Source organism: Pezoporus wallicus, unplaced genomic scaffold (genome assembly GCF_028554395.1).
Source record: "Pezoporus wallicus isolate ANWC-B61680 ecotype Strahan unplaced genomic scaffold, APGP_CSIRO_Pwel_v1 contig_8000, whole genome shotgun sequence".
Classification (NCBI taxonomy): domain Eukaryota; kingdom Metazoa; phylum Chordata; class Aves; order Psittaciformes; family Psittacidae; genus Pezoporus; species Pezoporus wallicus.
This window is the reverse complement of record NW_026635009.1, coordinates 1,304,640-1,320,747: the sequence shown is the minus strand read 5'-3', so window position 1 is coordinate 1,320,747 and position 16,108 is coordinate 1,304,640. Positions and strand designations below refer to the sequence as shown.

Below are 16,108 nucleotides of genomic sequence, written 5' to 3'. Positions count from 1 at the left end.
TATGCCAAAATTGTTAGGTCTCTTCCTGTTAGACACCAGAAGTTTCTTAATTGGATGCAATAAGAAATACCACAATTTCTTAATTCAAATCCCCATGTGCCAGTATCAATGCAGTCTCTGTGACTCTTGTGCTCTTCCCTAATTTTTCTTCTCAAAATGCGTTGTGTGTCACTGACAATGCTTAGAAATGGGCAGCAGCAATAAAGCCTTTTTGTCAATCCTCACAAAATCCTTCATAAGGCATACGCTCATGGTTTTTTCCATTTTTCACTTTAGTGGGGATTTCTGTCTGAGTAGCAGCCTCAGGAAGGGACCCATACTTTGAGAGACCTTGCAGAAACCTGATCAGTGAAAGCTTCTAATATATTTCTTTTCTGAGAGTACTAAAAGCATGTTATGTCATCACTCATCAGAAAATTGCCCAAGTTACTTCCCCTTTCATCTATTCATTTCAACATCCAGGGAAAGAGAACTCATAAGGAGAACTTCCTCTTTCCCTCCTCTTGATAACTCCAATAGCCTAAAACCCAACATTTTGGGAAGGCTGGTTGTTTGTTTTTTTTTTATGGACTATCTACTTCTGCACAATACAGTAAAACTTACAGAATGCAGCTGAGAGACCTGGGTGATGTAAACCCAGAAAGAATATGATTTCACTTAAAATTATGAGCCTTGTCATGTGGTGTTATGTGGAGTTCTTTGCCTGATATTATCTGAATATTCAGGCAACGGCTGGTGCTGAAGATATAATTGACTCCTAGCAACTTGTTTGTCACTTCTACTATCGTTATCCTCTGCAGAAAAAGTACTAAACAAAGGATACATTATCTTCACTGAATCTATATTCATACTTTCAACACTTTCTGACACATCAAACCAAACTGCTCATCAGCCCTGGAATGTATAAATCTATCCCCACCTGGGGTTCATTTGCTGAGCTCCAGTACTTCCTGCTACTTATCCTCTCTTACAGGTACCCCTTGCTGGAAATAGAGCAGCCCTTACTCAGTAAAAGTGAAGAGCCAGCACTGCTAGCCTGCTCTAGCCCTTCCTACGTAAGTGGCAGGCACACAGGAGTAAGGTGATTGTCTCCTTGGCTAAGATGTGGCTGTCAGACACCAGCATTACCAAGAGGAGTCTTCTGCTGTATGATAGAAGAAACTGCCCCTCTGACCTCTGCTTCTTGCAGCACAGCCTGGACATGTCATCTCTTATATCCTTCAGTACATATTTCCTTTAGGAACAAACATGTACGTTCTTAAAATACTCATTGTACCTGATTGGGTAGTCAGCAGCACTGAGGTTAATGAAGAAATCCCATGGCCAGTCATTCATCTCCATTAAGTCCCTCATGGCCTGCAGGTAGGTGGTCAGAAGACTTGCTCCTCCCCAAATAGTTGCCATTCTCCAGGAAGTGACTCTCACATTTGGGTACTGGTTGGCGAACTGGAGCACTTGCCGGTGCAAGTAATTGGATCGCTTTACAGGAGAAAAAAGTAATAGATTCAAGTTACTCTGTCCAAAAGTGTTCTTCTCTGTATTCAGTAACCACCAACTCTTGACTCACTGCCATTGCTTTACCCTCACTTACCTTTGCTAAATGCTATTTGAAAATGCACAGAGACCCCTGTTAAATTCTTTTTATTACAACTACGGTATCCACAAATCAGTGCAACTAGCTCTTACTTATCATTTGTTACCAGGAGATTCCGAAGGGCTTTCATTAAGGAGGTGACTATTACTACCTCCCTTTTACATTGTGAACTAAAGTAACTTGCGCAAGGTGGCACCTCAGGTCAGCTCTCCATTCAGTGGGCTACCACTGTCAGTCTGCATCAGCTTATCAATTACTGTTAACTGAATGTACAACAGACGTGGATACTCACAGACATAAGAAGAAATGAGCGCTCTTACATATAGAAGATAACAAGAAAGGAAAAAAAAAATAACCAGAAAGAAGAGGCTCCAACCATATAACAGATGGAGAGACAAAAAGTGACATGCACTTTATGCAGCAGAGGTAAAGAGAAGATGAAGATGACAAAAATGAGCAGACTGACAGATGGCGAGACAGGCAATTTATAACCAGTGATATATTACCTTGTCAACATGAATGTAATAAAAATGGTCTTTATGGTAAATAGCCTTAAACATGCGTTGGAGCTGCCGAGAAGCTCTGCCATGAACAACCAAGACAAATGCGATCCTGACTGGGTTGGCTGGCATGTATTCTACGGAGTCCTCATCCCACTGTACATTGTTGTTGGCTTTTCCTGTTCAAAAACAAAACACATGACATCTCTGAGTGTATCCACAGGGCACGGGTGTAGAGAGCAGTACACATTTCACCTCAGCTCTTTCTTCAAAAGCAGTTTCTACAGAGAAAGGATAACTCCTGAGGGGTGCCAGCTGGCATGTCATCAAGACTGTACCCCTCTGTCACTGTACAGGGTCATCACCCTGGGCAGCAGCCATGCCTGCGTGCCTCAACCTGGACAAGGCTGCATGAACATGAATAAAGACCCAAATGTTTATGAGTCAGACAAAGCTCTCTCTACCTGGGTACACACATGTGAATCTTCAAAGGAATAACCTCAAGGCTTATGAGTACTGTTCCAAGTTTTCAAACAATGCCAAGGCCAACATTCCCCTTACTCCCCCAGAAATGAAACCTCCCATTTATCAAGAGATGCTCACTCCTGTGACCAGGACAGCTCTGCTGGGAAGCTGGTGAAACTGCCACTTAACAGCTGAGGATTATCTCAACTGATAGCATGTATTTGTAACAGCAGGTGTATCCTGGAACATCGAAATGGTAACCCGCATATCTTAACTTTTTCATGTAGGAGAGGGTCTCTCACAATCCTATTTAAAATTTAAGCTCATTCTTACTTTAACCAATGAATTTCTGGTCTTCATCTTCTGAAGCAAACACTGCAGTGCAAGGGTAAGGCAGGATGTACTGATTAACTGAAGAGCTACGGAGACATTTTTACTCAGGAATTTCAAGTGCTTTGGTTTTGGTTTGTGTAACACCAATTCAAAACCCTGAACACCATGTAAGAAAAACACGTTACCCAAAACCTGATATTCATTCTGAAGTTAACAACCTCTGAAGTGCTCTGACCTTGTAAGGACCTTTCTCAATAACAATGATTTAGGAAGAACCTGAAATTTTGAATATACGTAGGACAAAGAAGGAAAGTGTCTCAAAGCTCAAAAGCACCCTCCTGCCCCAATTTTCCTTTTGCATATTTAAACTCCTTCTCTTTTTTAAATGAAAAGCAGTATCATTGTCTCAAAGTTACTCAGTCCCTTCTCGCTTATTTCCTCTAAAAGTTAAATCCATTTTACAATCTCAAAAAGTCTGAACTAGTGGTTATACTGAAAATACATAATTATTGGAAATGCATGTGAACATGAGCAGCACCGAAATGTTCATTTCCCATTACAAGTACGGGTTTGGAAATGGCTGTGCACAAGCAGAACCAGGTAGAAGCAGCAGCTAAACCATGTGTGAGAACATTACCACAACTGCCTTCAACCATACGCAATGCTTTGGCCACATAGGATACTGCCAACTTCACACACACCTGTGTTCTCAACAAATAACCAGCTTAGCAAAACTGCCCAGCCAGGTGCATAAGGACTTAAGCCTGCTTGCTTTGAAAGAGCAAAGTATCTCCTTTGCTCTCCCAGAAAAACAAAAGAATTGGGTTTTACATTCTTTTACAGGAACTACTCAACCCCTTATATTTTCCTCCTCATCAGAAAAGCTGTTTTTTCCTACCTTCCAAACAAAACCCCAATGAGCCAATTAAGCGTCCAAGTGAGTTAGAAATAAACTGATGTCATTCAGCATATTCCAAGTCTCCAGAGCAGATATTCATATTATTCGAGGTTAGAATTTCCTAATTGACTTGAAGGGGACTCAGGGGAAAAACAAAAACCTCAGCAAACTTGGGAGTATAGGAGATGGATCTTCTAACAGCTATCAAAGCCCTCAGGTCTGAAAGTGTGAAATGCTGAGGATTTCCTAACTCAACCATCCTCTTTTCAACATGTCATGGATCCTGTTTCTTCCTAAAAACACTGAGAAATTTATCTGGGTAGGTCATGCCCAGTTTCTGCCATAGCGCTTTTTGGGATGCTCCCATTCTCCTCCCACCTCCACATACCCCACTGTCTGAAGACTCTTTCTGCAGACAGCAGTGACACATAGGTTTGTGCTAGGTTGCAGGACAAACTTGAGGCTGTATCTGTTACCAGGTTATCAGACAGCGTGAGTACAGCCACAAAGCCCACTGCGCCTTCCAAAACATCTCCATTCTCTGGAATAAGGCTCTTTGCTGGACTATGTAAGGGGCTAAAAGGCAGCTATGTGCCTATCCAGGAAGATTATGTATCACATAGACACTGAACACAGTGTCATACTGAACACAGACACTGAGCCTGCAGAGTCCCAGAGGCTCACTGCCTCATGTAAAAGACTCTTCCCTCTCTACAGCTGTATTGCTCACAAATTGATGGCCTCCAATTGTATTCAGAACACCCATTTTGAAATTTCAAGCCCCATGAGTCACTCAACTTTAAATGAGACACAAACAACTTAAATGGTATTTCTTTAGGAAAAAGAAAAAAAAAAAGCCCATCACTAATTCAGTAAGACTCTAATGAACACCATTAGAAGATTAGAAGAAAGCTTAAATTTCATTTCTTCTATCATTTCTAGTTTATTATGGCCATTTCTTTATGCTTAGTTGTGCCATTTCTCCGGCATAGCTGATGAGTTTCCCAGTGCATGTGCTTTGGGCTCCTGCACAGCGACAGGGGCAGAAAGGGACTGCGAAAGAAAGAAAACATGCTTGCAAGGAGAACTGACAGGTGAATGAAGGGCAATTGCAATTGCTAACCCAACCCATTTTTCTTCTAAACTGCTTTGATTTCAAGCTGATGATGTCCCATCAATGGACTCAAATATTTTTAGTGGTTTTCATTATATTTTTGGATAACTCTCTTCTGAAATTAGTGGCTTTCTGCAGTGATATGTAGAAGGTGAGGGGAATTTAAAATAGCCACATTGTGGCTCTTTTATTTTAAACTAACTTGCTTTCAATACTCAAACTATCATTTACCTAGCAATTACTAAGAGCAAAATCCTCCCAAATTTGCACCTGAAATGCAATCTTACTTCATCAGGTTTCTCTAATAAATTCCTGTAGTGACTTATTTTCCTCTCTGCTATTTTCCTACTTGAACATCTTTTCCATGTGCTCACTCCTTCCTTCTTATTTTATAGTCCATTTTCCACCTGCACACTACCATGTGTTTTTTTATTCTAATCCTATTCTTGGCTGCCTGGAATTTCACAAAGGTGAGAATGTATTTTTCCATCTGTCAGAATATCTGCTACTTCTGCTCTATATGGTTACCTTCCTGGTTTTAGCTGTGGCTGATTAGCATCCTCTCTTTTACAGCCTACTTCACTGATAAAGAACCAGCCTGCTTTGCAAATGAGATTAAATTGGCAGGAAACATTCAATTGAGTATCTGCTTGTGAAAAAATACAGTAGGACTTGAGAGCTGTATGAACCATGTCAAAATCTCAGCAGCTCTAGCCACTGCATTTTTATAATACTTGTGCATACCAAAGGCTTGCACATCATGTTAAAGCCTGCATATTAATGACCTGCCTCCCATGCAGGAGCACATCCCCTTCTGGGTGTTGGGACAGAGGACACAGGAGATGAATGAGATGAAGTCACAACGTCATGCCATCCAACAATGACACAAACCTAAAAGGATTTTAAGGAAGTACTTGCATTTGATAGCTACTTAAGTGCCAGCACTACACCGCCATTTGCCACATGCACTAAAGCTTGCTCAGGGGGTTAATTCAAGTGGTCTTCACCCTCAGTCACTTCAGTCCAGCAAAGAGCTGTTGCCAAGATTCTCTTCCTGGTCCCAAAGATCCCTTGACAGTATTTTCACCTCTGTTCACTCTTCTTCTCACCCACCAGGTACAGAGGAGTCATGGGCAGCTCCTTTCCCCTGTGGGTGCTCCCCACACTCAGCCTTCATGCATACTTTGCACCCCTCCATGCACCACTGTCCGCCATCCCAAGAAAAATAAGCCAAGCCAATACAGGAGAATTCCCATCTTCTCCTGCAGTGATAGTTGGGGGCAGCCTCAATGGGACTGAAGCTGCACCCCAACTCACCTAAAAAGCTTCCCCAAGTGTAAGCATTGCCTATTGAGTGAACTTTCCTACATGTTTAGGGAATTCTCTTTATCTAGGATAACTTGGGCAGATTAGTGTTTTATAAAACTTAATAAAAAGCCCATTGTTAACATAAGGTAAAACAAAACCTGTGAAGAATATTACATTACAGTTACATCTTGGGAGCACATCTCCAGCCTCAGAAATAGCTTTGCACATATGAGTGAGTGGGGAAAGTGAATGGAGTGTCCTCTTTACAGCCATCTGTCACAGTGAAACAGTAGCTCTTGCCTGGAAGCAGCAGGACTTGTCTTAAACTTTCTCAAAGTTGCTGTTTCATTACGCGACAGGAACAGTGGATGGAAGAGTAGCTTCTCATGCTGCCCTGCTTCAGAGAAACTGCCACATGGGACCCTCAGCAGAAGTGGCAGTGCTCACCCAGCTCATAACAAACTTTTTCTAGCCCTTGTATGAAAGTGTATTTATTTTGCAATTCTACACTGACAACAAAATGTGCCATTTTGCTCTGTGACCAAATGCCTTTCACAAACTTAATGAGAAAAGAAAAAGATGCCCTTTGAGATTCCTGCTCAAAGCAGGTCAGGACTGACACCAATATGTGTTAGCAGGAAAACCTGGACCTGTTTTTGCAAGTAACAGTAGAATCTCTGCAGTACAGAATCCAGTGCAGTTTCAGCTTGCACTTTCTAGAGCCCAGAGAAATCAATATAATTAAGAGTTTAATCTTCAACTATTGCAGTATTACTAAATGCCAGGATAATAAACACTGTGCAATCATTTTTGTATTTGCTGCAGTGCCACATTATGCTCAATCATCCAGCAATATAACTCAGAGCCAGCCTGCTAATCTTATACTTACATTGCTAATTAATGAGATCATCAGACTTCTCTAGCAGCATGAAGCAATTCCTAATGACTTTTGTGAGCTGTATTATTTTTTGTTACTCCATCCATCAGCTTCTATTTTCAGGTTGTTTTTGTCCTGGCTGTTCAACAGAATAGGTCTGCGCAAAGATACCTGGATGCTGCTGACTTCATCTGAACACAGCTGTGTGTGTGTACTCTGCCTTGATAGCATGAATCAATGGATAGAGGACATCAGAAGGGTTATTGCTCTGTTGTTCAGCACGCTATTTACTGCTATTACATCCATAAATGCAATCAGAAGCCTTGTCATTATAGCAGGAGTACCAGCCATAATCACTCCAAAGAGGCAGAGATCTACAGTCCCTACTTAAACTCACAGGAGCAGCCCCTTTCCCTTCAGCAGAACCACTTCTGCAACAGGCAGCTGAGTGGTAGTTGCTGAACTTACATTTCCACTATAAGCTCCTCCTTTTCAATTGCTCACAGCTCATAACATCAGAGCAGGTTGAAAATTTCCAGGCTTGGCTTTCCTCTGAAAACATTTTCCATTTTGGTTGGACAAGGCAAAACTAGTTCTGCCCTGTTCAAATGGTGACAAGACTAAAAAACCAATGCATTCCTTTATTTAGGAAACCCATTTTTTGTAAATGACCTAGTAATGGAAGTAGTTGGAGTTATGTAAGAACAATAAAAAACTTCACTGTGCAATTTAGCAGTGAGCTATCAGGACTTGATAAGTCTTTGTCTGTTTCATAATGGAAACATTTATCTGGATATATCCAGAACTGCTGGATTCATTACAGCAAGAGCCTTACTCACCATCAGGCTCAAGAGGGGATGTTCTGTCTTGCTGCGGTACCCTTCAGCGAAGACACCTTGCATGGGGCAAGGTAACTCCTGAAGCACAGCGTGTTAATCATACTTAGATGAAAAAGCAATTTTCCCTACTCCAGAACCTAGAATACTACCTTTAGCAACATTAATCCCAACTTCGGGATACCGATTTTCACCTCCAGTCTAGGAAATGATTCATTTGTTTCAATGGTGGCCCTTGTGGACATCTTTAGTGAAAGAAAAGATTTTAAGGTGAGCACTGAGTTTTTTTTAATTATTATTACTAATTATATATAAAATGCCCACTGGTCTTTTCCCAGTGTAAAAGACCCTCTGGCAAAAAAAGGTTATTCACCAAAAGCGGGCTGAGCAGCATGTTCAATTTTGGTGAATAGTTATACTGACAACTAACCAGACATGAGGAGCTCTGTGTATCATACACGTCCTGCTCACTGCCAGGCCATTGCCTCCTTTCCTGTGCTTCTAGGAAGTGGCATGAGCTGATTGTTCAGTATCTCAATCAGCCCCTTTGTGTGCCAGCTGAATTGGGCACACCCAGGTCAAAGAGGGGCTGCGTTTCACCTCTAGCAAAACAAACCAAGCTCCTGATGAAGCTAATGCATGGCCACACATACGTGTGGCTTCTTTCCATGGGTTTTAACTTGCTCAGCAAAGGAGGACAGATGAAATCAGATGAGAAGATCTGTGCAACTGCCCACAAGGCACAGGGATTTGAGAGGGATGTTTATGGTTTATAGAGTGAAATGTTGCTAGTTCTGTTTGGTGGATTTCTTTAAACCTGCCGTTACCCACACTTCGTAAGTTCACACTGAGCACTTTGGACAAAATTTCAGAAATCACTCTGCTATTGAAAAGTGGATATTCAATTTATTTGCAGTAATGTTTTATCTTGACAACCCTGCTCTGGAATTTTTCATTCGCAGACAATACCATGAATTACAGAAGCAATTTATGATCCTCTGTAAGTTCCTACGATCAAGTAACCCATAAGCAAAAAATCAATGCAAGGTAGGCGGTAAGCAGTGAGGTGTAATTTACAAGCACTCGATGGTGAGTCCATTTAACATTAGCGAGACAGATTTCAGTAATGTTCTTTCCATGCTGAGCAGAAGCCCTCACTTGGAACAAAGGAGCTGCTGATGTGGGCAGTTTAAGTCTGCTTTAATCGTTTCAGAGGGTGACAACAAACTTTGCTCAGTCAGAGAAGGGCCACTGCCTTACAGCTGGACAATTCAGGAAATCACTGGAAGTTTCTCTACCATGAGTCTGTGAACTGATAAGCAGCTCCATATTCCTGCAGAACTTAAATAAAAAGGGAAACTCTATGTCACTACAGATCTAGGCGAGTTCTGCTGCAGTCCCTGTGGTGGTGAGACTTGTCTCCCTTGTCTAAAAACAGAAAAATTGAAGTGCATGAAGAAAGGAAGGTATGAAGATAGAGGGCACATGTAGAACTGCTCCATATTCACCTCTGAATCATAAGAAGATGAATTGTTTCTATTTTTTCCTAAAGAGAAAAAAAAAGGAAAAAATTAAAATTCTGTTTGGAATCTGGAAGAAAACATTTCCATCCCAGCTTTGTCATCCTTCTGTTATAGGTATTTAACATTTGTGCTGCATGCATCACTTCCAAGACTTGCACAAAGACCCTACTGGAGCAGGTATCATCCGTTAAGCAAATCCAGAAAGACACCCAGCACCAGAGAACTTAGTGGATGTTTTTTTACATGATTTAGAATGAAGAAATGAGAACCTTGAGAACAAAGACAGAAATCTTCTGAATCACAAAATCCGTGAAAATAGTTGGAATAACACAAGACTGTTCAAAATCAATCCCAGTACAGAACTTCAGGTTATGCATATGCATACCTGTGCGTGTGCTGTGGCAGCAGTTACAATCACTCAATCGCAAACAAAACCAGGGAGCATTTGATTTGAAGCAGCCTGCCATATTTCAACCAAAATCTCCCCTCTGTCTCGAAGTCTCCAGTAGTCACTGAAGCCATTTTTATGATTTGCAAATGACCGACTAATTATCAGATCCCACTATACTGCACTTGCAGCACACACTAAACTTAATTTACTGCAATACTTATCTAGGCAGACCAATGGTCTCAGTAACAAGCTTGCTTTTCTGATTGTTCTAATTATGAAAATGGTAGCATCCCTGGGAGACAAAACTCAATTACTTGTAGTTTTGCTGGAGTGCTTTAGCCAAGCATTTTCTGCCTTTTCCCACTGACTCTCATGAATAAATAAATAACACTCAAAAGTAACAGTAAATTAATGTGGAATTAGAATGAATGTCTTAATAATAATATTTATCCTATCAATTAACAGCCAATTAGCACATCAGGATCAGTGTTACCAGGGTGAATACAAAATGCCTTTTGAATGAGCAGTCGGTTATTTTTACAATATTCAGTGTCGTTACTGGACTTTAGAGAAGTGAAACACAGCAAATCCAACAACAGACATAAGTATTCTTTGCAAAGACTATTCATTCCTTGTGTGCCTTGCACCTTAGTTTGACTGAACATTTGGGAGGCAACACTCCTGAAAGCTACAAAAAAAGAGAAAACCCACTATTTGATTCTATGATTCACAAGTACCTATACCATTACAGCTATGAGAAAATGCTCTAATAAGAGACTTTTCCAGCCTGGCTCAAGGACTAATCAGCAGCCCGTTCAGAGTGGGTCCCCCAGCTCACAGTCAAAACCAACCAGCTAATCACAGAAACCAGGAATGATCTGTGAATGCGCCAGTTCTGTGACAATCACTCAAGACAAAAGAAAAATAAGCACTCCAGTCTTCCACGGTTAATGCAAAAGGTATGAAGGTTTTCTCATGTGTGGAGCCACCTTCCTCTCCCCAGGAGCTCACTGCAGGACAAGGCACTTCATTCAGGTCTTGTGGCCCATGAACTGAGTCCCACCCAGAAGAGTGAAAGGGAAACCTTGTGCTCATTACCAGGGGAGAGGTTACAGAAAGAAAAAAAAAAGCAGCTAAAGGGTTGAGATATGTTTCGATATCTTACCCACCACTGACTGTTGCTAAGGATGCTCCTTTCAACACTCCAGAACTGATGAGAACTGGAATTTGTCAGACGAGATATGTCATCTCACCACTCCCAAGAAAATTGATGATACAAGCCCAAAGTGAAGCATTTATAAAACCTCATCCACTATTTTCGCTTTCTGGACACAGCTACAGCCACACCAACAGTATCCTGGCTTCTACAAAACCAGCACTGCAGCACTAGGAGGTACCCAGTTCCTCTGGGCTGCTTGGTTAGCTGGTGCTTACTATGGGACACCGGCCACCAGCACAATCTTCCTGGAGAGCTTCTACCAGGGCTGCTCATTGGTAATCCAGCTGTCTGCAGCCTCCTGCCTGTCTGGTCAGCACAGTGGGGAGATTCACACTGCCCAAGTGCAGCAACGCAATTTAAGTGCCTAGTTTAATACAAAAGCCTTTCCAAACAGTCTGTGGAGACAGAAGAACACTCCAGAGGCTGTTCAAGTAATGGCAAGAAAGGCAGAATTGGCCAGTGGCAACAATGCACCTTTACAAGGCTCCTTTCTGCTGTTAGACTGTTTCAGGCAATAGTGGAGGACCATAGGTACATCAGTCTCCTCCTAGTATAGTACAGCTGTTGCCTGAGGACATGGCTGATGGCAACCCAGAGGTGCTCCCAGGTTCTGCAGTTTGCTCTAGTGCCACCTAAATTAGACAATCGATTACTGATTTAGGTAGCCTGACACACCAGAGGATACCTGCCCTCTCACCGCAGATGGATTACATCCGAACTTGGACACCAATGACTGGCTTATTGCTGTCCATGCCAAAACCAACTCTGGCTTTGGAGTCATCTCTTCTCTATGCTGAAGCAGTTTAGTCCCTTCTCCACTGAAAAAGCCTTCAGATTTCTTATGCAGGAAAAGAAGAAAACACAGAAAATGTCCTTATTTCAGTTCAGACTTCCTCTTCTGCCTCAAATCATCAGCAAGTCTGATCCTTCAAAGAGCAGAAGCTTGAAAGCCAACCAGTTACTGCAGAGCAACAAGGAAACATAAAACAAGAACGTAACAATATCAATATTACAAGTCCCAAGAAGAACAGCAATAGCACTGTATCAAGGCTCATGCCTCAAATCAGCATTTGAAACAGGCTTTGCTGATCCTCGTGCCCGTTTCTGTGTTCCGCTGTGTGTCTGGAGACTAGCCCATCTGTAACCTTTACTTCATTTATTCCTATCATACTTACAGCACAAATACCCAGTAAGGAGTGAAAATATAAGCAATAGCAAAATAAGTTTCCACTTCACATAACCTCCCAGGAGTTCTTTATGTACTACTGAGGCTATTACTAAATGAATAGGTAGATAAAAGCATGTTTGTTCCCTGCCTGATCAATGTCTTCCTGTTCTATTTTACTGTGCTGTCATCTTTCAAGTCCTATGTAAAGTATCTTTTCCCCAGATATTCTTAAGAAATGAACAGTTAATCATTATAATCAGCTGGGGTAAGGCCAGGACCAAGTTAATTTACACCATATGAGGATCTTGTCTTCTAACTTGAAATTAATTCTTCCTTTGAGATTCCCATTACATCTGTCTCCTATTTTTTGAATGCAGTATTGGAAGGACAGTCTGCCTTTACTCTGTGCCCAAGATCATTATGAACATAATGTTGGAAACAGACAAAAAAAGTCAGTACTTTTATAGGTATTTTACATAGCTAGTTTGAAAAGGTCTAGTTAGGTACTGAGAGTAAAGACTGACACTAGCAAAAGCAAAAATAAACCCACATACCTGTGCCTTGTGCCCATGTGTTGTAAAATGTGAAAGTTCAGCCTTACACTGCAAGTGAAATTAATAGGAATTTCACAATAGACAGAAAAGAGAGAAAAGATAAATAGTACATGTCTGGGCAGTTTCACTCCAAAGCTGCCAGGCTTTGCTTCCTCTGAATCCCTTTGAGTCAAGCTTTATAAAAGCTGCAGGGCTGGGTCATAGCTGAGCGCTTTAAAGAGCCTAACAGTGTGGCAATAAAAAAATGTGTGAGAGAAAATATTCATGTATGTGTACATACCCTAAATACATATACACACACATTGTATACACTGGTAGGTTAGCTAAGAAATAATTGGAACTGTAATATTTCAACTAAAACAACACACCTAAATAAATCAGCAGAAACAAATACAGTTTCTGCACTCAGAGAGTACTTTCTCAGCATGTGTGCTGACACATAACTACTGTCAAATACCCTGTCAATGGATACAGATAAGCAAGGGTTTTCCCAAATGACTGAAAGTAAATTTCCTCCCAAGAAAGGCAGCTGCAGAAGCTTGGCCACTCCATTTCTGCAGGCTTTCCCTGGGAACACTTGTGATTTCTTGTTATCTCTGGTCAACGAAACCAGTCTTACCTGGGCAGAGACATCAGCTCCAGTGTTAGCAGATTCACCTCCAGCTCTGCAAATCATGAGGCTCAGCTGAGCTGGTACCCCCAGCAAGACCAGGGCATTTCCAGCCTCCCTGCTTACAGTTCCCCAGCTTGTCACCCACTGCTTAAAAGGCTCCTCAGCTGACAAAGTCCTTTTGATGAGCATAAGTGGGATCCATTAGACTGGAATTGAAGCACTGAATGCTTTTCCAAGATCTGTGACTTCCCTCAATATTGGCATTAATCAATATGATCATTTTACTTTTCTCTGTATTATGTGCATTAAATAATTCTGTGTAACTGAAATTTCTAAAGATGTCTAAAACCTTACCTTGTCTACCTCACACTTCCTGTGTAAAGCACTTCTCATTTGTCCATCTGAATAGTAACACATGAATTATTTTTATCATTGATCAGCTCTTTACTTCAAGAAAGTTTGCTAGCATGTATACCACTTAAAGGATGAGCATGAATAATTTTACCCAACAGAGAAGAAAAAGAGGACCAACCTTCTCTTAGTATATTACTTGCCAGGCATTGGAATGCAGCATAATTATATTGTGACATTTCCAATAACAAATAGATTCTTCTGTAAGCAATTAACACCGGTTACTTTGGCAGACATCAAAAGATTAGTTGCATAGTATGCTAAGCTGCAATAACATCTGAATAAGAAACAACACTGCACTACTTTAATTAGATTTTAACATATATGGATAGGTCAAAATACAAGAAAAATAGATGGATTTAATTCTTGCACAGGCCACACCCTTACACTTCAAAATTGTTCATTAACATGGAAAATCTTCAGGAAGTAAATCTGAACATTTTTTCAACAAACAAGCACTAGTGGCAAGAAGTGCTCCAATCTAATTAAAATGGAGATTTTTGGTCTGTGCACTGTGTATTACAACCTACGTCTTTCTTCCTAGAGATGGGAAAGTTAGGTTGGACTCCCATTCCTGGCTGGAATACTTTCCAAAAGCTGCTTCTGATCAAGAGGGATTAGTAAAGATGGTTTAAGAAGGAAAAAAAAAAACACCACACACAAACCAAAATCAGGCATTAATCCTCTAAACATTTCATAGCCAACATATCTTTAACACAATCCCCTTAATCCAATTAGGGTGCTTTGAAAATCATATCTTGGATTCCATGCTTCATTGAGATTGGTGCTGTGCGAGTGAAACAACCATTTACAAGACAGCTGCTAAACACCTTCTCCACTTCCCAGCCCCATCCACTGTACCTAAATCCAAACCTTGCCTCAGACAGGCTGGCTCCAGTGCTGCAAGCTACACCGAAGCAAACACGTGTGCCTGAACACGTCAGTCATTTCCCAAGCCATTTCTAAAACACAAGAGATTTTAAATATTCAAATCTCTTTCACTCATAAACATATATAATTAGATACGCATGAGGTACTGAAGACATAATTTTAACTCCCCCTTTCACACCTGAGTATTAGTTACTTAGATACACCACTACTAATAATCAGTGGAGTACAGCCTTAGCAGCTGAGTAGAGATTCTGGCCTTTTGACATTCATCCCTTTGAACCAATAAGGAAAACAATACCAAGTACAATGTTTTTGCAAGCAAAGAACAAATTACTGCTCATTATTAGAGCTTGATTTTTCAAATGTTCTCATGAAAAATATTTGGATGGGTGTTCACAAGGATCTATATTCACACTTGCATTTATGGACAAAGAATACAAAGAAACAGCATAGTGTTGTTCCTAAAATAAAGGACTTTCACTCTATTACTCCATCGCAATATAAAAAGATCCCATTAACATACCACTAGAGGAAAACAAAGGAAAATCAAATTGCTGGCAACAGAAAATGTTCAGCAAAAGCAAAATAAATTGATTTTTCTGTATTTGACTAGACATTTCAGATTTGCTGTTAAAAAACACCAATGTGCAGAAAATGTCATTTTACTGACTAAATAAGTTACTGGCTGCTGTTAAAAGCATCTGGGGAGAATTTGTATGTGAAATACAGTCTTGCAATAATACCATAACTTCTAAACCAGAGTTATGAATTTCTCTCAGATTTTAACAAGGCTGTGATGCCCTTGGATGTTAAGGAGCTGCTTAAATAGTAACATGTAGAAAAGTCTGCTCCATACTGCAAAAGGTGAGTATCTGTGCAATGTTTAAATAAATTAAAAAAAAATAAAAATCAATGCTGACCTTCTACAGACAAAAATAATACTGGATATCATTTCTAACATTATTTTAGCTCTGCTCCTCAGAGTCTGTCCTCCATCCTGCAACTCTCCACGGTAGCAGTCAGAGGCACTAAATTTGGCACCAAGCACTTGCCATTTACTGTAGCTGGGGCTGATCCTGCTGCCTCTGTGCTGGCAAGGTTTTAGCAGGACCCTGGCTTCAGGGAGGCTCTGCTTGTGCACAGCTTATCCCACCCCACGGAATTTGGGGAGTTTGGCAGATGTGAGCATGATGTATTAGCATGGATCCCTAGGAATAACTTAGTGGTGCAGTGTACTATGAGACAGGGCACATGTCCAAGTAGTTATGCATTTTAATTACATAAAGCAAGTGCTAGAAAATGCTTTGAGGCTCTAGATGTAATTCAGTAGCACTGCCTTCCAATGTAATTGTTTCTTTTTCCTGCTACCTGCTCACTTATACACAAGCTACTCAACCCCTGCTAACACAAGGG

General features: G+C 40.9%; 1 protein-coding gene across 5 annotated transcripts in view; it reads right to left on the bottom strand.

Annotated features, from left to right (window-relative positions):
• The window catches only part of XYLT1 (xylosyltransferase 1), a 192,603-nt gene that overhangs the window by 59,708 nt on the left and 116,787 nt on the right, over window positions 1–16,108 (bottom strand). For all 5 annotated transcript variants that reach the window (XM_057409117.1, XM_057409026.1, XM_057409206.1 and 2 more), the window contains 2 exons: window positions 2,101–2,273; window positions 1,277–1,479 (listed from right to left, as the gene is read on the bottom strand). In XM_057409117.1, coding sequence (XP_057265100.1) covers window positions 1,277–1,479; window positions 2,101–2,273 — 376 coding nt within the window. The remainder of the gene's footprint in view (window positions 1–1,276; window positions 1,480–2,100; window positions 2,274–16,108) is intronic.